This window comes from Apodemus sylvaticus, chromosome 9 (assembly GCF_947179515.1).
Source record: "Apodemus sylvaticus chromosome 9, mApoSyl1.1, whole genome shotgun sequence".
In the NCBI taxonomy this organism is placed as follows: Eukaryota; Metazoa; Chordata; class Mammalia; order Rodentia; family Muridae; genus Apodemus; species Apodemus sylvaticus.
The window spans coordinates 77,739,504-77,762,728 of record NC_067480.1 but is presented as its reverse complement, the minus strand read 5'-3'; the positions used below and the strand labels follow the sequence as shown (position 1 = coordinate 77,762,728).

General features: G+C 44.9%; 1 protein-coding gene across 1 annotated transcript in view; it reads left to right on the top strand.

The window, feature by feature from the left end:
- Window positions 1-2,229: 2,229 nt before the first annotated feature.
- Kif6 (kinesin family member 6) overlaps window positions 2,230-23,225 on the top strand; it is a 279,007-nt gene continuing 258,011 nt past the window's right edge. The window contains exons 1-3 of the mRNA XM_052191851.1: window positions 2,230-2,295; window positions 6,732-6,841; window positions 11,062-11,136. Coding sequence (XP_052047811.1) covers window positions 2,230-2,295; window positions 6,732-6,841; window positions 11,062-11,136 — 251 coding nt within the window. The remainder of the gene's footprint in view (window positions 2,296-6,731; window positions 6,842-11,061; window positions 11,137-23,225) is intronic.

Here is a 23,225-nt window from a genome sequence, read left to right as displayed (position 1 = left end):
ATGAACACATATCCTCCACACACATGCGCACACACATGTATGCATGCACACACATTCACACACAGAGGAGGTATTAGCCTCTAGTTTCCTTGTTGCTGTGGCCAAGTACTTGTCAAGAAGCATCTTGGGGAACATTTTATTTTGGTGCGTGCTTTGAGGTTCACCTCGGTGGCGAAGGCCCAGGTATGAGGACTGTGCCTGGCTGTGGTGGCTGAAAAGTAAGGGTGATGGCTCCCATCTGGAAAGATCAGGAAGAAGACAAAGGTGGGTGCTGGCATTCAGCTCACTTGATTCTTTCCATGTCCTTTCAGTCCACGATTGGATGCTTCCTGGGTTCAGAGAGGTCTTCAGCTAACCCGCTCAGAGGCCTACCCCGTCTCTGCACCCCAGGCCCTCCCATGCTCCTTTGCGGTCAAACTCCCCTTCCTACTCCAGCCTTTGCAAGTATTCCTCTGTTGTGTATCCTTAGGGTTTTCCTTTAACCAGGACATCGCATGTATGACTTTAGATCGAGTGTAACCGGATGCTGGCATCCTCCTTCCCTGGACATAACACGTTTGAGCCGTGGTCATGTCATAGGTACCTGGAGTCCACTCTTTTATTGTATGGACTGCACCAGCTGTTTGTCTGTATGGACTGAAGACTTTGTTTCTGGTTTTGGGCAATTGTTAACGAAGCTGCCGTTAAAATCCCTGTTGAGGTGTCTGTGCTTTTGTTTTGGATCATGTGATGTGGGGATGCTTAACTTTATAAGAAACTCTAAGGCGGTTTGTGAAAGTGCTGGATGCATCTTGTCTTACAACTGGAGCTCTAGATAATCTGCATCTGTACCAGCTCTCGGGACTGTTAAACCCCTTCCTTGTCTGACTCTGTATATATGTGTGTAAAGAACGTTACATAAAGAGGCTCATTCAATATTTAACTTCTGATTTTTTTAAATACTGGGGGTGTTCATTCAGGTTATTGCATATTATCAATGGTTCATTCATTTTAAAATGTTTTTTTAAGGACTTCTGCTTTGCCTGCACTTTGGGACTATCGCCAATTAAGCAAAGACACACAGGTTTTCTTTCTCTGGGATAAATGTCACCAAAGTGCAGCTGGTGGGTCTCAGATTAACTGTACCTTCCATTTTCTGGGGGGGGGGGATAAAAACAAAAAACAAAACCCAGACAAATGTGAGGAGGAAGTGGAGGTGCACTCAGAACTTGGTTTTCTGAAGAAAAAGAATGTTGAGGTGGGAGTCATTATAGGCTGCACTGTGCGATCCTGTTTAAAACCAGCCAAAACCAGCCAAACTTCCTTTTTTCACTGTGGCTGAATTATTTTACAGTACCCACCTCACCAGTGAGTCATGGGTGAGTGAGGCTCACTGTCCCCATCTTCGTTGGCACCTCATATTCTCTCTCTCTCTCTCTCTCTCTCTCTCTCTCTCTCTCTGTCTCTCTCTGTCTCTCTCTCTCTCACTCACACACACACACACACACACACACACACGTGTACATACACGTGTGTATATGTACGTATATGATACATGTCACACATATGTCCCATATTGATATATCGCACGTATATATGTGTATATGTGTATGTGTATATCACAAAGTTCCCAGCCACTATCAATCTTTACCACATTGCATTTTGGTTTTAATTTACATTCTCCTGGTGAGTGGAGGTTGGACGCGCTTTCAGAGGCTGTCTCCCAGGAACTCTTCATTTCCAGACGTTTCACGTGGGAAGCAGTCTCTTCACACGGAGCTCAGCTCTGCCCTAGCTTGCCCTTGGGCTGTGATTTTCTGTTGAGAACCTGCTTTATCACACAATGGTTTCCAAGTGAATTCAGAGCAGCTTGGGAATCTCAACCAAAAAAGGCTATTTCTGCAATGCATGATAAACGGCAGACTGACTTCAGAGAGACGTAAAGGAGTTAAGGAATGCGGAAAGACTTGTTAAGGAAATAGACACACTGGGGTTGCAAACTCTTTAACCCCTGTCTCAGGAGTATCTCCCTCTGACATGCGCAGCGATCCCTACTCGGTCCCGCCCCCCAGTCCCTCCTCTTAGTTCACGACCAATTAGGGAGAGGAGGCGGGAGCCCGTGGCCCGCGGTGCTGCTTGGGTAGCATCTTTAGTTACTGTTGCTAGGGCAGCGGTGTCTGCCCGGAGTAGGAAGTTTTAGGTGGTCCTGACTCAGAAAGGTCAAGGGTCAGTGCGGAGTCTCCACGGGTGATGGTGAAGCAGACGATCCAGATTTTCGCTAGGGTGAAGCCCTCGGTGCGGAAGCAGCAGCAAGGGGTACGGGCCACCGGGCGGGTGTGGGTCGCGTGGGGCAGTAGGCGCGGGGCGGTCACGCACATGGCAGCCCCTAGGGAGGACAGGGTCAGCCTACAGCCTCAGCCTTGCGCCCAGTACACGTGAGCGCACTCGTGCACGTGGGCCTGCTTGCACACTCACTTGAGCTGCGCCCCATTCACACACAGGTACTTCTTGCACTCTTCTAAATCACTGCCTCCCAGCCCTACATACAGAGCTCCCTCCCATCAGGGGCTGATCTGCCTCCAGTAGGGCAACTAGTGGGCAAGTATTGTGATGCACGCGTTAGCAGAATCATACAGTTACAGAAAAGTGCACACACTTGATTTCGTGGCCTGCTGGGTTTCTTACCTAACTGCTTTGATGTTCTGCAACACCCAAGGGTTTTTTTGTTTGTTTCATTTTGTTGTTGTTTCGACATGCATTCATTGTAAGTGTGCCATGTGTCCCTACACAAGAAACATGTCCTCCTCTCCCAAAAGCACTAATCAGACTTCTTGGGGGTGTGTACTAAATTCAGAAGTTTGCCAAGGTGGTGAAGACAGACCCCTCTCTGCCTCCCGGTGAGCATGGTAACAGCTGCTGTGTTTGGAGAAATCACCACTGGCCAGCAGACTTTTCTGGCTTATTTCTGATCCTCTGCTGGAGACTCTTGTCAATGTCCTCATTTTGCACATCTTTCTACCTTTCCTGTCCAAACCTGCTTCTTATTTGTGGGGTTCAAGGACCTGAGTTTAGTTTTCCTTAAGGATTTTTAGGACTACATTTTCTCTTCAGAAAACAAAACCCCCAACATTCTCCTGACTCCCAAAGTGAGTCTTCAAGCAATTCAGTTTGTATTTATGAATGTGTAGCGCAAGTGTGCAGCTAATAATGTTTTGTCTCTATTCTGTTTCAGTGCCGTATGTATGTAAACATGTAACATTATGGTGGCACCTTATAACAAGTAGATCATACTATCTCTGCCATCAACAGCATGAGTGGCCCTTTATCTCATGAAAAACATTCAGGAGAAGTTATAGGAAAAGACCCTAAAGAAAAAAATTAGTCATAATTTTACCATTCATAACTCCAGATTCCCTGAAACTGGAGTTACGAATGGTGTGAGTTGCCACGTGGGTGCTGGGACTTGAACCCAGGTCCCTCTTGTAAGAGCAGTGAGTATACTTAACCACAGAGCCATCTCTCCAGGCCCAATATTAGCCATGCTTGTTTAAAAAAATGAAACAGTAGGGAGGGAACCTTGGGTTTCCTTGCCTCTACCCCTCCTTGCAGTCACCCGCACAAGAGACCTTTTAAAGCACATGATGTGACTGATCTTCCAATCCTTAGCCTTTGCGCTGACTTGGCGGTCAGAGAGAAGGTGACCGTGGTGTGAGTGAGGTAGGCAGCGGTAGAATTAGGAAGCTCATGAGCAGCCTTGATCTATCTAACTCTTTGAGCCATTAAATACTGAAAAATACACATTTATAGATTAGGCCAGACCTGGTGGTGCATACGTGCAAATCCCAGCACTCAGCAGTGGTTGTAGTTGCGCGAGAAGAGACAGAATCAGGAGGATTGCTGTGAGTGACTTTGAAGTCAGCCTGGACCACATGGTGAGCTCCATGCTAGTGTCGGTTACTGCTTTATGAGACCCTGTTTTTGGATTTGTTTGTTTTTTTAAAAATATTTGAGTGAGGTGGTACACGCCTCTAATCTCAGTAGTAGGGAGGCAGAGACAGGTGGGTCTCTGTGAGTTCAGGTCCAACCAGGTCTTCAGAATGAGTTCTAGGACAGCTAACACTTCACAGTGAGAACCTATCTCAAAATTCACACACACACACACACACACACACACACACACACACACACACACACACACACACGGGAGGGGAAAAGGAGGGAGGGAGAGCAAACAACAACATGTATTTTCTTTTGGCTCCTTTGTCTAAAGAGTAACTGTCCTATCTCAGATGATAAATCTTAATACAAGAAAGACTGATAGCCACTCTATTAGACTAAAGTTTCTGCTTCTAAGAACTTTGTCGTTTCTTCTTTTTGAGGGTGGAAGTGCTGGGATTTGAACCCAGGGCCACTGGGGTTCTAAGGAACACCTTGCCACTGTACTACCTCCTAGCTCCTAAGGACTTCTCGGTGCCTTGGAGAATATCTTAATCACAGTGCTGGGAATCCGTTTCCTATCCCAGTCCCTTCTTTTCTGACTACTGAGTGTAGAGAGATACCAATTGTTTATACAGAGTTTTATCTTAAAGGTTTTGACTATGTGAGTGTCTGTGGGTGGCTGTGCAGGTAAGCATGGGCACTCTGAGAGCCCAGGAGGGAGCAGCAGACCCCCTAGGGCTGGTGGCTGGGCTCTGCGTGCTGGGGACCAAGCCTGTGCCACCCTGAAGAGTGACAAGTGCTTTTAACCACTGAGATCTCTAGCTTCCAGGCCAAGATACAGACTGTTTTCTAAAAGTGTGTGTCAACCCCACTTATGGGTATTTGTGCAAACCTGTTCCTTCCATTCGCTGTCTATCTATTAAACTAGCAATGCCCTACAGGATAGCGTTTTTTAAATGTCTCTTGGGAGAAAGAAATCTAGTCAGAAAGCTTTGAATTCTCAAATGCACCCCCCTTCCTCTTCTGTTTTTCAGAAATTTTATTTCACAAAATAAGTTTTTCACCTGAACGTTTCACATTTAAAGTAAGGTGTTTAAAAAAGAATCTGCTTAAGTCACGGCATGGTGGCACAGGGTCATTTCTCCCAGCGCGGTGGCACAGGGTCATTTCTCCCAGCGCTTGGGGTTGGGAGCAGTGAGAGGTGGCTCTCTGCCAGCTGGGTCCACAGAGTGAGATCCAAGCCAACAAGGGTTGCATAGTGAGACCCTGTCTCGAATAAAAAGAAAACCTGCTTTGGGAATTATTCATACTTTCTGTAAACTTAGGTAGGCTTTCCCCGGGTAGTAATGTGAGTCTTACCTTCTAATCATGCTTCTAAACGAGACTAACTTCAACAGGAAGTATTGCCTGTAAGAAAGCATTTTATTTCCTGGTGAAAACCAGAAGACTCCTTTTGAAATTTCTTTTTATGGTGCATTACAAAATGCTTCCATTTGAGTGACATCATTTGAACCCCACCCCCAAGCACCCTTGCAAGGGACGCTGGATATTCTGTTTCCCAAACTTTATGTATAAGGGTCCTTTGATTCTTAGAGCGGTGGCTGGTTTCACACCTGGTAGTTGAGTTCAGGGCGTAGACATTAAATCTCAGGGTTTCTTTATAGGCCTGAGTGTTGCTTTTCCTGGCCAAGAAATAAAAGAGTAGGTAACAGAGACAAGAATCAGAAAATGGCACTGTTGTTAGGGTTTTAGGGCCCTCTATTTCCATGTTAGCTTGGGAAGTGGAGGTGATTTCTCCAAGGTCACTTAGCAAGTAAAGGCTGAGCTTAGATGACAGGAAGCTTAGATGACAGGAAGCTTAATCACAGACGTGCAAGCACACACATCTCTTCAACCCATATGACTTAATCAGGTTCCTGAAACTTGGGATGCTGGGGCATGTATCACAGACTTGGACACTCCTGTTAGTTCTCTGAGACAGTTCAGACCTCAGAGTTGTGTCTCTGTGTCTGTGGTTCACACATGCTCACAAGAGCTTATAAGTTGCAGCGGCCATATTGTGACTTTCTCTTGAATAGGGAAGTGGTTCTTACCTTAAGGCTTTCAAGGCTCTTCTCAAGACTACAAGGATGTATTCGAACAACCCAGTTTGCATATGAGATCCTCCGAAGATGAGCACAGCCTTGCTACAGCACTGTGGTGGTTTGGGTGAGACTGCCCGCCATAGGCTCAGACGTTTGAATACTTGGTCCCACTGTTGGCACTATTTCCGGAAGTCATGGAGCTGTAGAGGCTGGAGCCTTGCTGGGGGAAGTCCATCAGTGGGTGGGGCTTTGTGGGTTTACAGCCCCGTCCTACTTCCAGGTCACTGTCTTTGCTTCATGATGGTGTTTGAAGATGTGATTCCTTGGCTTCGTGCTCTGGCTGCCTGATGCTCTGCCCCATCCCCACACCGTTACGGACTCTCCCACTGGACACACAAGCCAAAATAAAGTCTTTCTTGCACAAGTAGCTTCTGGTAGCTAATACAAGCATCAATTTAGATTTTTAACTCGTTTTGTTCTATACATTTGCTTGAGCCCAGAGACAAAGAGAATTTTACATATTATATATAAAAGTAGGTGTATAATTATACATACTTTTTGTATTATATTTAAAAGTATATAATCTGTGAATTATATTATGAATATTATGCTATGATGCTTTGTCCTGAAAGCACAGTTTTCGAATCGTTACAATGCTAATCATATCCAGGTCAGAGGTTATGCTGGAATTTTGCCATTTAGGTCCATCTCTTGTTCTTGTATTTGTAGATTTACTCCATAGATGAAGATGAAAAATTAACACATAGCTTGGAAATTGTCTTACCCCGAGACCTGGCAGATGGATTTGTAAACAACAAACGAGAAAGCTACAAGTTTAAGTAAGCATCACATACATCCCTCCTCTTTGTTTCTGCTTGTCACTGAGCAGATGCTTGCCCAGTGTTCTGAGGTCATCAGCCCCATTTCTGTGGCAAGTGTAACATGGCCACATCTGGTACAAAGACCTCGAGTTCATTACTGAGCCCAGGATTAAAAGGTAAGTTTCTATGTTTGAGGTTATGTCCCAGGAGTGGAGAGAGAGATCTGGCCATACAATGCTTGCCTTCCATGCATGAGGACTTGAGTCCTAATTTGAAAGCTGGACCCAGAATACACTGTTGAAATCCCAGAAAGGGGAAGATGGGAGGCAGAGACAGGTGGAGCCCTGTAAGCTCACAAGCCAGCCAACCTGACAGAGTTCCGGGCCAGGGAGATGTCCTTTTTCAGAGGACAGAAGGAAACTTTGAGTATGGGCATGTGAAGTTGTTCTCTGACTTCCACATATATATTGTGAACACATATATCTGTTCTCACACAGATATGTACACACAGGAATACATATATACACATACAGACAATAAAGAAATAACACAACTATAGTCTCAGATTCTACATTGTTTTGCTCCCTGTGAGTATCTAGTGTTATTATTTCACTGTTCCGCCTATTATGGGTTAGTCCTGCATGAAGTCCATTAATGTGTAAATGTGATTAAAGGTGAGATGATAAGGTCTAGTCTGTGTATTATTTAAGTAACCTTTGTTTGTAACATAAATGATACATGGGTCTAAGGCACACATGTACATATCCTGTGTCACGTGGAACATCCACTTGGATTGTGTCTATCCTGAAATGAGGTACTCTGTATAGTATGCATCTATTCTGAAGATTCCATACAAAAAATATACAGAGAATGTAATCTCAGGAACTTTTTTATATTGACAAAAATCTGGACATTTAGGGTTAAATGTTGTTAATCTAAATAGCAACAGCTACTTTGTATGTTATAAAGTTTGATCTTGAAGTCTTCATTCTGAAGTAAGTAGATAATAGAGAAATCTGGATTGTTTCTTGCTCTGCTATTCTTTTAAAAAACAGAGGATATAATATTTAAAATGATTTAATTATTACAAGGTTTTAAAATATTAAATTTAGTATAAAAATATATCTGTGCATACATACGTAAGTGCAGGTACCCATGGAGGCCAGAAGAGGGTGCTGGATCCCCTGGGTTTGGCCTTAGAGACAGTTGCCAGCTGCCCTACAGAGTGCTGGAAACTGAACTTGGGTCCTCTCTAAGAATGGCAAATGCTCTTAACCTTAACGGCTGAGCCATCTCTCTGACCACATGATATCATGTAGGGGGGGGGGGCAAGTAATTCAATACATTTTGTGGATATTACTGTAAAATTATATCCCAATTGAATCAAAACCTTGGTAGAGGGCCTAACATATGGTAGGCTCTTGATATCTAATTGTGAAATCAGTAAGTCAGTAGATAGGCTGACCAAATGAACTTTGTAGAGGGGACCTTTCAGAATATATTCTGTGGTGACTCCATGGTGTATCTTGTAAAGACTCTCCTGGTGCATTGATTAGATGAAATTCCTGGTCCTCAGGGAAGCGTGGTGGGGAAAGCCTTATTGTCTCAAGGTCACCAACGACCAGACGGAAGAAGCCAGAGAGGCCTGTGCAGCAGCAGCAGCAGCAGCAGCAGTAGCAGCAGCAGAGCAGCAGCAGCCTCCCCGAGGCCCTGCAGGAGGGCTAATCTAATACCAGAGTAGATCAGAGTCACCCAAGCTCTTTAGAGCACACGCTTGCATGGTGGTCATGGGTTCTGTGGACCTCTGTGCCATGCTGGTCTAGGGTGTGAAGCAGTGATTCACACGCTCTAACAGCAAATGCTACCACCTCGTGTATATGTTTGCCTCCTGTGTCCTTAGACCAGTGGCTCTCAACCTGCGAGTAGCAACTACAGGGATCACCTAAGACCATGGAAAAACAGATATTTACACAACTCATAACAGTAGCAAAAATTCAGTTATGAAGTAGCAATGAAATTAACTTTATGGTTGGGGGTCACCACAGCATGAGGTGTGTGTTGTATTGGAGTCATGAGGTTAGCAAGGTTGAGAACCACTGCTCTGCAGTGTTCGCCGTTTGTTCACCTTGCGTGAAGGTTGATAAACCTGAGGGATCCTTTAAGTTAATATGGGTCCCTGGTCATACATTGCTTTCTGTTGTATATTTCTAATCTTAACTCTGGACATCCTCCAGCACTCCTCGATGGTAACAGCTGTATTCTGTGTCCCCCACAGTCTTGCTGCCTTAGTTGACTATGGACAGTTGACTTGTGTAGGGAGGTGCCAGAGATGTCCTCTTAAGTATTACTTGAAAGTTTTTATTTTAAAGACCATATCTTCTCAACCTTTTTTTTTTTTAAAGAATAAGGGGCTGGGAAAACATCTCAGTTGATGAAGTACTTACTTTGAAAGCTCAAGAACCTGAATTTGATCCCTGGAACCCACATTATTATTATTATTATTATTATTATTATTATTATTATTAATTTTATTTATTTATTTATTCACTTTACATCCCAACCCTCCATCCCTCTTCTTTTTCCAGTCCCATCCTTACAAATTCCTTCTCCCTTTGCCTCCTCCCCTTCTCCTCAGAGAAGGAGAAGCTCCCTTGGGTACTACCCCACCCTGGGACACCAGTGGGAGTTATGGAGACGGAAGTGTCCACCTCCTGTAGCTAGGTGGGACTTCCAGTAGAGGGAAGAGGATATTAATCCAGCCACAAAACTTTCAACCCAAAATTTGTCCTGCTATGAAATTCACAGGGATAAAAATGGAGCAGAGATTGAGGGGACTGCCAACTGGTGACTGGATCCACATTTTAAAAGCCAGATGGGTTTGCATGCTAGGATCCCAGAATCAGGGAGATCCTTAGGGTTTACTGGCCAGCCAACCTAGCCTACTTGAATTCCAGGGCAACGAGAGACTGCCTTTAAAACACAAAGTGGATGAAACCTGAGAAAATACACTCAAGGTTGTCTTCTCACCTCCACACACAGACAGACCAGACTCTCTCTCTCTCTTTCTCTCTGGGTTAACATATAGACACAGACTCCATCTCTCTCTCTCTATGTGTGGATTATTATTATTACTAAATTTAATAATATTTATATAATTAATAATATTCATTTAATAATAATAATAATAATTAGAGAGGCCCTATGTGGGCCTCTCTCTAGCATGCATGTAGCTGTACCTGCAAACACACATACACACACACACACACACACATCCATGTGGGTGCTCCTGCATACATATAAACACCTACACACAATATAGTCACATGTGTATGACTGCACCTGCATTCACACACACACCCACACACACACACACAAACACACACTATCGCATATGTGCAGCTGCACCTTGCATTCACATAAACATGCAGACACACACAGAAAGTATAAAATTATGCCAGTCAGCGCTCTCTGTGGAAGATCCTCTTTTAGAGGGGGCTGTCCTTGCTGCTAGCCCCTCACCCCACTACAAGAGAACACATTGTCACTAGAGTGTGCTACCGTACTGGCAGTCCTATGTGAAGTTTAAGAGTGATTCTGCAGGCAGGATGAAATGGACACTGCCACCTTCCAGATCTCCCGTCCTCGCTGTTCTGATAAAGACCCAACTCTGCAGAGCAAATGAGTGTTTTCTGACTTTAGAATCATTGGCAAGGAAATGACAGAGCAGCACCCTACAGCCAGCCATAGGAGGAGGCACCTAGTGCGTGGGCAGTGAACTGCAGTCTGCTTTACATTCAGGGACCACACGCCTCACACTTCATGCCTTCCTCACAGAGCAGGCAAGCAGCGGGAGTCTAGAGGCCTTTTTCATGCCCTGTGTGGGTTTCCACCCCATGCAGTTCACGAGGCTTGACTCCCGATGCCAGCCACAGACACTGTCCCTCTTGAGCGCTAAAAATACACAGTTTATTATTTGCTTCAAAGCTGGTGTGATTTTTTTCAGAGGGGGACAGTTGTATAGATCTTGTCAAAGCCATATTGTTTACCCACCATTTGTGAGCAAGAATACAATGACACAGTGTGGGGAGATGACAGGGCCAACATTGTGTTCGTTAGGTTAGGTAAGTCCAGTGATGTCACTGTGGGTCGTTTACAAACGTGTTTCTGAAAACAAGAGCCGATAATCCAATAGCATTGGAAGGTTTGGCCTTGAGGTAATTACCATTTTCATATTGCAGGTTTCAAAGGATTTTTGACCAAGAAGCTAAGCAAGAGATCATTTTCGAGATCATTGCCAAACCCGTCGCCGAGAGGTAGGATTTCCCAGGCTCCCGTTCTGGGCCCGTGGCTTTTCATCTTGTGTTCAGTCCTCGGTTGATGGTGGTAATTTGCTTCCATGTATCAATCTTACACTCAGGCCTCAGGGTATGAAACGGTGATAGCATTAATTATTTCTATTAATAGCTGTTTGTTTTGGACTCAGATTGGGATCCCCGAAGCAAAGCAGAGATGGGGACAGACTAGCTATTCTTTTCGTCTCTTTTTGAAAGGTCCAGTGTGGGGCTGGAGAGATGACTCAGTGGTTAAGAGCGCTGTATACACTGGCAGAGGCCAGAGTTCAGTTCCCAGAATCCTCTGAGCAGCCCACAACCTCCGGTAACTCCAGCTCCAAGGATCTGACACCCTCTATGGCCTCCAAGGGCACCTGTGCACACATGTACACATACTCATCTGCACACACACACACACACACACACACATACACACAGTAACACATAAGGAGATCCTTTCAAAGGTTTCCTAACCACAGCTTATAGATGCTAACACTGCTCAAAATGGTGGGGTTACTAGTGTGGGAAATCTAGACACTTCCCCCTGTTATTCCAGTTCTTTCCTTGGTCCACTATTTCTTTAATTGTTAGTTATGATTTTAATTTTCATGTGTGTCTGTGTGGTATCTGTATGTTTGTATGTGCACACACATGTGTCTGTGTGTATGCATGTATGTGTGTGCACATGTACATACATATGTGTTTGTGTGCATGTGTGTGTACAAGTATGTGTGCTTGCATGTGCGTGCCTGTATGTGCACATGTGTATGCATGTGTATGTGCGTGTGCTTGTGTGTGAGTATGCATGTACTCAACTGTTCTTGGGAGTATGGAACCTAGAGGTCACTGAAGGTCAACATTGAGATGTCTTCCTCAATGGCTTCACTACCTCATTTTTTGAGACAGTCTCTCATTGAACCTGAAGTCACCAGTCCAGGGAGAGTGGCTAGCTTGTGGGACCCTCGGATCTGCCTGTTTCACTTCCATTGATGGGGGGCTGAGAGCATGTGCCAGCCACTGTGCTGGGCTTCCAACAGGAGTGCTGGAATCTGAACTCAGGTTCCCGTTCTCATGTGACAAACGAGCCCTTTACCCACTGAGCCATTTCCACCAGTATAATTTGGTGGACAAAGAATATGGTTAAAAGATGACACTCCGGAGGCCTACGATCGTTGGCTCTACTCCTCTTCAGCTTGGTCAAAGCATTGTCCTTACCTCTGAGGACCGTCTGTTTTAGTGTTCTTAGACAGTTCCAGGCTGGTGAGTATAGTAATGAAATTTACACAATAGTGCTGGACAATCAGACGCAAACGTATCAACATATCTTGGCAAACTCCCTTTGGGTCTAGATCAGTGATTGTTAACCTGTGGGTCTCGATCTCATTGGCAAACCTCTATCTCCAAAACTGTTTACATTACTACTCATAACAGTAGCAATATTACACTTACGAAGTAGCACTGAAAATAGTTTTATGGTTGGGGTCACGGCATTAGGAAGGTTGAGAGCCACTGGTATAGGCAGCCGTGCCCTTAGCAAACATAAAGGCCTTTGGTAGAATCTCACCGAGACCAACTGCTAATCAGAGTGCTTTTTGATACTTACACAATCACAATGGTTCAGCGAGCATTCATTCATCTTTACAGATGAGGTGACACTTATGTCTGCTAAACGAAGCCAATTTTCCAGTCCAGTAGCTCATGTCACTCTCATGGGGACGCTTGGGGGAAGCCTACTGTCACACCTTGCCCCTCACACTTCTGTGTTGTGAATCTTGCTCAAAACAAGCTCTTTCCGTCTCATGCAGTCATCCTTCTCTGATAAAATACAATCAAATAGACTTTTAAGTACCTCATCTGTGACCACAGCCAGGCAGCCTTTCTTTGGATTGAATTCAGGTGACCCCAGTCAGACGTCAAACGTGGCTGAAATTACATTCCTTTCAGTAATCATTTGGGTTAGGTTATTTTTTCAGAGAGATCATCTTATATTTAATTTTAAAACATTTTGTTTGTGTATATGAATATGAATACACACACATGTGTAGGTATCTACAGAGGACAGAAGTGGACAACTGGAGATATGGTTGGTAAACATGTGGGTGCTGGATCCAAACTCAGGTTCTCTTTGGGAGCAGAAAGTGCTCCTGATCATTGAGCTATCCCTCCAACCTGTAGCCATTATATTTTATTCGGAAACCTTCCCTTGTTCATGCAGGAACCTCTTTTCTGTTTCCTGAGGGGCTGGGGTCTTTCTCCTTTACTGACTACCCCAACTCCAGTCCCCATTGCAAACCCCGCCCTTTCCCTCAGGTTTTCTTTGTCTCAGATCTTTATCTGAAGATGATGAGATGTTCACAGAGGACTCCAGGATATTTCTAGCCATTCCCTTTGGCCTTACTGTCCTCCCAAGGCTTGATAGACAGTGAAGGTCAGGGAAGGTAATGGGTAGTGTGGACAACAACTGGCAAGACCCAGGATTTGGGATTGTAAATGACTTTCCAAAGCACAGCCATAATAAGACGTACATCAAAGAGCCTGGGTGTGGCCGGCCACACCAGTGAGTTTGCCCAGTTCTTTGTCACTTGCAGATTCAAACAGGAGCACGAACTTATCTGGCATAAATTCTATCCTTCTCTGTGAATTTCGAGCTTCTATTTTACCCACTCTGTGTTCTATGTCAGAATTGACAGCATAATTACTTGTCATTGTTAGATAATGCTAAGAACACATATGTGTGTGAAACTGAGTGCCTTGAGCAGCTTCAGAGCACTTTCCTGGGGAGAATCTCACTCAGTTCATGTAAGAATCTCAGAGTCTCAGCTGTGATAACCCTTGCTTTAGGTGAGAAAGCAGAACACTGGGCATCTGATGGACGTTCGCCAGACCACGCAGTAACGAAGCGGTAGATGGGAGAATGGAGCAGATCCTCTCTCCCTCTGACTGGACCTTGTGTTGCTGGAATGAAACAGGGATGCACTCATTCTGTATTTAGCATCTGTCACCCCTGTGAACCTCATGGGAGCCACTCACCACCCAGAGGTCACGTTTTCCAACCTCATCCCATCTCTCTCTCAGCAGAGTTCAGCCATGTCACTCAACTCCCTCCCCCTGGACGTTGAGACTGGGCAGGCAGGGATGTGGGTCTGACTGGGGCTAGATATGGGGGTGGGGAGAGCAAAATTTACCTTTAACTTCCCAATCCCTGGATTCTTTTTCCTTCCTGTGAGCTGTGTCCACACTCTCTGTTGGTCCCATAGCTCACCCATACCCAGTCACAGTTTTGTGAGCTCATTTGACCCTAAAATGTCTTCATTCTGTATAAATACTCTCAGAAGAAAAAATTAGACCATATGATTCAAACTTTATTCACGATTCATCCATTAATTCAGTGGAATAATCAAGTTATTTCATTCATTCATTTTGAGACAGTCTGACTACATAGCCCTGGTGGGCCTGGAACTCACCATGTAGACCTGGCTGGTCTCAAACTCACAGAGCTCTGCCAGCCTCTGAGCTGAATAGTTCAGTGACTTGGAAATGTTCAGTGACTATTATACTAGTGATGTGTCAAGCCTGGACTATAATCCTAAAAGCTCTTAAAAGGTTGAGGCAGAAGTTCCCTAATTGAGGGCCAACCTGGTCTATAGGATTGACACAAACAAACATATACAGAATTAAAAAGAAACCAGTAAAATCACACACACACACACACACACACACACACACACACATACATACATATATACATGCATATATATATTATATATACATACACACACAATCCCCCAACAAGTCTCTGTTCGTATGTCACCTTCCTAAGAAGGCACACCCTGGCCACCCTTGTTAAGTGCCCTCCCTCGCCACCATGGCATTCCTGATGTCCCCTCCTCCACTCCCTGATGTATATTCCTGATGCCATTTCCTCGTGCACTGTGTGTTGTCCACTGCCTGCCGTCTCTGCCGTCGTGGCAGGGATTACCTGTATGGCTCTCTAGGCACCTGTTGCAGTCACCCCAGTAGGTATCCAGCAGGGACCCATGGAGATAGTGTTGTCTGAAACTGCTAGATAAACACGCAGATTCTATCCAAGCCCGAACTATACACGGAACAGCACAAAAGGCAAAACACATCCTCCAGTCTTAAAATTGTTCTCGGCTAAGGCTTTTGTGTGTCTTACTTATTTTAATCAGTGGGAATTCCCATTGTGTAGCCACAAGCTCACTGTGTGCTCCTGGGGACGGGCGTTGCCATCGTTACCTGTTTTGAGCTATAAAAGACTTTCAGAACACTGAAAACTTGGTTAAAAAACACGAAGACAGAATAAAAAACAGCAAAACCTCTCCAAGGTTTAATTAATGGGGACTTGTTAAGAATATTTATTTCCAGGCTGAAGAGAAGGCTCAGTAGTTAAGAGCACCTGGCTGTTTCTGTAGAGGACCAAGTTCACTGCCCAGCACCCGCATGGCAGCTCACAGCTACTTGTGATTCCAGCTCTGGTGATCCCATGCCCTCTTCTGGCCTCTTTGGGCATTGCTCCCATTTGCACACACACACACACACATACATGTACATACACATAATTGAAAATAAATATTTATTTCAAAAGGATATTTATCTCTTCCAAGGCCCTATTTTCCCTCCATCTTAGTGTTAACTGTAGTAAGAATTTACAATCCAAATAAGCCCATATAAAAGACACACAATCCAGATATTTTATTCATCAGCTATGTGCATAGATTGGGCAGATCTAGGACTGAACTAACTTATTGCCCAGTCATAATGTCTCTTGGTTCTTGCTGTTTTTCCTGGCCACACAATTCTTGTGCATGGTGGCTTCCTCTCTTCCCCCGTCTCTCTCTCTGTAACCCTCTTTCTCAAACCTCCAGTCCCACCTTTCTCTCCCGACTGCCCATTCACAGGCTACCGAACAGTTAAACATGGCATCACTTTCGTTAGTGAGGATCTGCTCATCGGGAACAGCCAGCTCTTGAGGAACTAGTATTTAAAGTTAGGGTATAAGCAGCATCAGACTAACCTGATGCACTCAAGAGTATAGTGTGTGTTTGCCAAAGAGTGCTGCTTCTCCAGCTTTAGTCCCTGGCTGGTTTTGTTAGGATTATTTTTATTCACAAATAAATATCCTTCATCTGTGGCTCTTCAGGGGTTCACATGAATAACAGTTATTAACCTGTGTCCGCGCCCAAGAAATAGAATTCAGAGATCAGTATTTCCTTTTCTTCTCTGATTTAATCTGGTGTTATTTTATAATGAGAACACTAAGTTTTCTTCCATTATTTTTAACTAGGAAAATTCTCTTATAAAACAACTGAATTTTGGGCTAGAGAGATAGTTCAGTGGAAGAACATTTGACTAGCATGTATGAAGTCCTAAATTCAGTTCTCAACAACACACACACACACACACACACACATGTGCATACGTGCATGAGCACACACACACATATGCCTATTATGTACTGTAGAGATAGTCTTGCATATGCATGTGATGAGTGTGTATATGGTATATGGTATATGATGTAACGTCTTTATATGTCTTGCTGCATGTACACTTGTATGTGGGGGTACACATGACTGTTGGGGTCAGAGTGACATCTGCTACGCTCCTCTTCCTCTTTCTCTCCACATTATTTTCTGAAGCAGGGTCTATCACTGAACCTGTACTGACCTGCTAGCTTTGCCAGTTGGCCAGAAAGCCCCAGGTACTCTCCTGCCTCAACTCCACCCAGCACTACGATTTCAAGTGCACATCTCTACACCTGGCTTTTTATGTGGACATTTCAGATCTGAATTTAAGTGGCCATGCCTGCATAGTGCTTTGCTGACTGAGATATCTACCAGCCCACCAGCCTTTGCTTCTTCAATGGAGGAGATTGTACAGAAAGATTTGTGTGTTGTCGACATGTCTGAAAAAGGAAATGTTAATATCAGAACAACCAAATCTGGATTTCCAAGAAAGTCACCAAATAATGAGTTGCTTAAGGTTCTTAGCCAATGTTAATTGTAGATTTGATGCTAAAATTTTATTAGTAACTTCAAAAAATAATTAAAAGAGCCAGTGTAGTGGTTCAAGCTTGGGAGTCCAGTATGTGTGAGACTGAGGCAGGAAGGTGGCCTCCAGTTCAACCCCGACCTGACTTACTTAATTCTAAGTCATCCTGGTCCAAGACCAAGCCTATGGCAATGGCAATACAATAACAATAGAGGGTGAATGACCAAAGATGGAGGGACAGCCTTGCAGCTCTACCCATGCCTCAAGTTGACTGACAGGGCACAGGTGATGTCAGAGGCCCATCTCCACAGCGAATCTGACTTTGTCAAGTTGACTGTTAGCAAGAGCCAAGTAAGGTTGGAAGGAACTTCTGGACCTTTAAACTCCCCTCCTTGAGTGGGATTTACCAACAACGAGGAAGTTCCACATTCCCAGTAGCTCTGAGGTCGATGCATCCCACACTGACAGTGTCTGTAGACGTCATTTAGGAGGTGTCGAATCAGAAAGCCCCTCCCCTCTGCCATCAAACTTGCATCTGTCCTTCCTCAGCCTGTCTTCCTCTTTTGTCCAAATGCCCCTCTTACCTACCTTTACCATGGGAGTTTCAGCCTTGGGTTCCGTTTGTCTCTTTCAAAATTGCCCTTCCTGGTTTGAGGCCAATTGGGCTTGTATGAATTAGTAAATGATAACGCTGGAGGGCCAGTTAAATGTGAATCCCATGTAAACTCACTGCAAGGGCCACACGATGCTAAAAACATTCAATGTGTGTCTGAAAGGCAAACTTAAGTGGCTATCATGCATTCTTTTCTGACACCTCTACTTTCCATGTTTGCCCTGTGGTCTTGTCTCTCAACATTTTGTGGTTGTTGAGATTCTAACCTGCATCATTGGACCAAACTGTGCCGAGAAGGGCCCTGCTCCCGGCTGCATTTCCCTTGTCTGCAGCTACTTCCACCTGTCCCTCTCTTGTTGGTTTCCCAGCCTGACCGACTCTCCCATCTCCCCCCAGCTGGGCAGTGGGCAGTGTTTATTTATGCCTGCCACTTTGAATCCTTACCCGCATCCTCGCCATTCAGCCCAGAAGGCCTTAAATTTGGGTGGAGACCTCATGCAAGATCTTGTGACTGATTCTGACAGTTGGGGAAACTGACAATAAAACACATCTGGAGACAGCACAAGGGACAAGTAATTAGTTAAGTGAAGACCAAATGCTTGGTGATTCCCACAGGTTTCTGGCAGTGTTGGCCTGTGTTGCTTCCCAGGGCTTCACTGTGGCTACATGCATTGCATCATGTGACTTCTGTGCAGCCGTTGGTCTGAACACACAGCATAAGCGTTCTACAGTTCTACAGCATGCCTGCCTTCAGCCATCCATGCCTACATTGGAGACTATTGTGGTGGAGGTTATACACTGTAATTAGTTCTTTGAGACAAAGTTTCTATGAGTAGATCAGGTTGACCTTGAGCTCCAAGATTTGCCTGCCTCTCTCTCCCAAACCTGGCAGGTGCCACCACTGGATGGTGAGAGAGCAACGTGGTGTGCTCTCAATGCAGTTTCCTCAATGCTACATTGTAACATTTTAACTGAGCAAGCAAGATTAGCTGCTCTTATAGAAACACAGTGTTTTCATTATTGAAAATAAAGACTAAGCTTTTCCTCTTGTCACTCTTCAGCATGGGAATGAGCATCTCTTTGTGTACTACTGAATTAGATTTGAGTTTCATCAAAACAAGCCATTAAATTAACTTTATCTAGGTTAGGACAAACCTTCCAGAGTGTCTCTAAACATGCTTTTGCCGTTTGGAAGTTCATATTTATGCAGAATGGCACTCTCTGAATTGAAGATTATCAAGTCAGTGTATCGATAACTAGGAAAGTCACCAAAGGTTTCTATTCCCCAGTGCCAAATATCCAGCCAAGACTTCATCATTACACAGACACATCTTTTTCATTTGTATGCAAATGCAGTTTTACCCTTAATAGATAGCAAAATTGTATATATGCCAAAGAATTGTTCTTAAATAAACTTCTGGAGGCTGTTGAGGTGGCTTTGTAGGTCTAGGTGTATGGAAAGAGGGAACTGACTCCACAAAGTTGTCCTCTGATGTTCATACTCAGATCACACACACACACACACACACACACACACACACACACACATACACACACTCACTCTCATGCACATACTCACAATCATGCACACATATTCACACACGTAATAATAATATAAAATCAATTATCAATAAATTCTTCATTTTATATTTATTTTATCAAGTTAAAATAATATTTTGTTAATTCTTTGATTTTTTTATTGAAAATAAGACTTCATCATACAATATATTCTGATTATGGTTTTTCACTCCCCTGGTTGTTAATTCTTTGAGAAATTCATGCAATATATTTTGATCTAATTTGCCCCTTCTCTCCCAAGTCTTTCCAGACCCATGATCAACTGGCAACCTACCCAACTTAAATATTCTTCTTTTTGTGAAAACCCACTGATTCCAGTCTGTTATCTAAATAGCCTGAGGCTGTACAAACTCCTTTAGTAAAAAGGAGTCACCAGCAGGATTGTGCGGGAAGTCTGGATCTAGTCAGTCCTGTGTCTGGACGACTCTTTCCGTGCTGTGTGCTTTCTCTGTTTTGCTGTCTTTTCTGACCCTCTCTCCTCTTCAGTCCTGCCTCTCTGCTGGACCAGGCTCTCCTCACCAGCACGCCATGTTGCTCTGCAGCCTGCAGCTTTCGAAACACACGCGCCCTCAGTACGACGCCATACCGGAACTCATGACATCATACCGGAACTCCTTTGAATAGGCTCGGGATCCTGTCCTCATCAGTCTCTATTTCCTTCGGGTTTACTCCCTCAGCTCCATTTCCGATTCCAGTTTCACTGATTTGGGACTCCTCTTTCTCTTGGTTAATTTGGCTTAGAATTTGTCAGTCTTGTCTATCTTTTCATTGGTTCTTAGTATTATTGTCCTGTGTGGGGTTTTAGCTCACTAAGTTCGGCCCTGATCTTGGTTATATCCCCCAGTCTGTTGACTGTTTTAACAAGTGAGGTGAGATATGATATTTAATTGTGTGTGTGTGTGTGTGTGTGTGTGTCCGGTTCTCAAACATTAAAGAAGTTTATAAAGATATTTTAGATCATCTGGCTTGCAAGCTACACAGCAGTACTTCTGTTCCTGTCATTATGCTTGTAGATGATACAAAATGAAGTGTATGTACCCTAATGCAAAATTTAAAATATCCTAACTGGGCAAACCTCCCACAGGGATGCAATTCAGAAGAGGTGTACTTATTCACGGTGATGGGCGATCTCCCATTCTCCCTTGCGCTTTTTATTCTGTGACAGAAACCTGCAGCTTTGGGGCATGCATCTCATTGGACCCGGTGGCACTTCCTTCGGGGGGGGGGGGTGGCTTGGAGGCACCAAATAGCTTCTTAGGAAATGTAAGAGGAGTCTCTATTGGCTCCTGTAATACCTGTCTCCTTCCTTTCTCTCAGACTGTAATAAATGGAATGCATTCTCCATTCCTAGTGTTGACCTAGCAACATGAGATGTGGCTGTGCTGACTGGGAGCATCTGCAGAGCTGGGTGCATCTTCATGATCATTAGTGCCCATGCGACAGAGTGAGAAAAACAGCACATGCTCTGTTGGGTCAAAGGGCTTTAAGCCATCACGTGATTTCAATGCAGTAAGAGCTGCGTCTGTGTCTGTGCGTTTGGGTCACTTGATTTTCCACCTCCCAGTCACCTGTTCTCTTCCCCCAGCAGGCTGCCTTATGTGGCTCCTCAGTGGACCTACCATCTGTTTTCCCAGATGCCATTTGAAATCCTCACAGGATGGCCGGGACGATGGTTCAGTGACAAAGAGCCTGAGCTCACAACTGCCTGGATCTCCAACTCCAGGATGTCTGACCCCTCCTTCTGCCCCCACAGGCCTGCACTCGTGTGCATCCCCTAAATACGTGCCGGAGGTGAAATGATATATATGTTGGCTCGGGACTTCTGAGACCAAGTTCTCAGCAGGAAGGAGATTCATTTGCCCAAAGGGAGAGGGGGCAGAGAGTAAGAGCCAAGGACAGGAAATAGAGGAGGAGGGTGAAGAGGCATGGAGCAAGGGAGGGGGCATGGATATTTGTCCCAGAGGAACAAAGGATGTCGCTGGATAGAGCGGAGACAGACATGGCCCATAGGAAAATGACAGTTTATAAACATAAAAGGGGATTATGTCAGGATGAGGTGTTTAATTTTAATTGGGCATGTTAATTAGGCGAGCCAAAGGGGGATTTTGATTGCTGGACTTCAATACTTGGAGAGCTGGACCCTGGTAGCCAGCCTCAGAGGGGAGGAAGTGGCCAAATAAGGGAATACACCTTTCAGAATGTTATCTAGTGGTCTGTAGCACAGCAGAGGGAATGGGAGAGAAGCAAGGCCTGCCGGAGCCGTGTTTGCCATGCCTGGGCCGGCTAGAGTCCCCTCAATAAGAGGAGGGAGGGAAGCAGACAGGGCTCTTCTCCCATTGCGGTCTCTCCGGTTGCCTGTATGCTTTAGACTTAACTCAACCAACGCTCTCTAATTCTCTCCTGGACCCTGGTCACCTTCCCTTGCAAGTCTAGATGGACAGGTGGTGACAGAACAGAACCGAGACCCGGGTTTTAACACTATTCTTGCGGCTGCTCTGCACGCCGTGTCTTTGTAGAAAAGCTTTCTATGAATAGCGTGCGCCATCCAGTCCCTAATGGGATCCTCGCTACCAAATGCTTTACAGGGAGGGAGGAACTGCCTGCCCTTCTCACTCCACGGAAGAGCAAAGCACAGTGGAGCGATGCTAAGGGGCCCGCAAAGGTCACATAGCCGCAAGCAAGGCCGGCTTCAGGCTCCATGTTCCAACCACCAGGCTGTACCACCATGCGATGAATGGGAAAGCGACTATAGCGTTGTTCAGGAACATATTCCCTGGGAAGGATAAATCAGAATCATCCCTGCTGATGACAGATAAGACCTGACCAACCAAATCTTCCTCCCCACCTACTGCTCTCATGTACACATTTCAAAGTCATTATTTCCCATCGCTCCTTCATCTTACAGAATAAGAAGTTCAAATCCCACATCTTACTCGAGCATCCTAGGGAACAGCTCTTTGTTGTGAGTATTCTTCACACTCTCTGAGGTTTCAGTGAGCCCCTCCTGGCCGGAAGAGTACGGTGTTAGGAGGTAGGATTCACCCACTGTTCCAGGCAGCTTGGTTCATGCATGCTTTGGGTCCTGTCTGCTGATTCCTGCATTTCCCTCTGCTCCTCCATTCTTTCTGGGCTCTGTGCTGGGGTTCATGTCTCCTTTGGGACTGCCTAAGGTGTCATGGCCCACCATGTTCCTGTGGAGTCACATTTCCTGTCCTTGTGGTCCTTAACTATGGCACTGCTATGCAGTGCATTATTCCTAGATGCTGGGATCCAGGCACCCATGGCTGCCGCACTATGCCGCTCCTAGATGTCCTGTGCAGCCCATGAGACCGTTTCCAAGGCAGCATTTCCAGAAGCCTAGCTTCAATGGCTTCTTAATTTTTAGGTGCCAATAATGACACAACTCCATCCTGATCCCTTTGGGACCTTTGGATCATTATAATGCCATTGACTAAGCTCTGGCAACCATGCAGGCCTTGGCTATACACCAGCTTTAACATGTAAAAGAGTTCCAGGACCCTAAAGAAGTCTCACGACTCAGTGCCCTGGTTAAAAACAGCACACGTGACTGAGGCTCTTTGTAGTTTCGGTGGTAGTCTGGAGCAAGGTCCAGTTCTTTCAATGAATTTGATTCCCCATCATTGTGTCCAAGTTTCTCTGCAATCCACACTTCTTGTTTGGAATCCCCTTTGATATTGCTTCCGGCTAAAACAGCCAAACCAGAGAGAGCACTTGACCAGAAATTCAAACCTGGGAGTTCAAAAAGACTCCTATTTCTCTCCTTAAACCAGTTGCATGGCTACTGTGCTAGAGTTCTTCTCAGACACGTTGTCTGAGGATGCAGATAAGAGCTTATTAAAAGCTCGTGGCT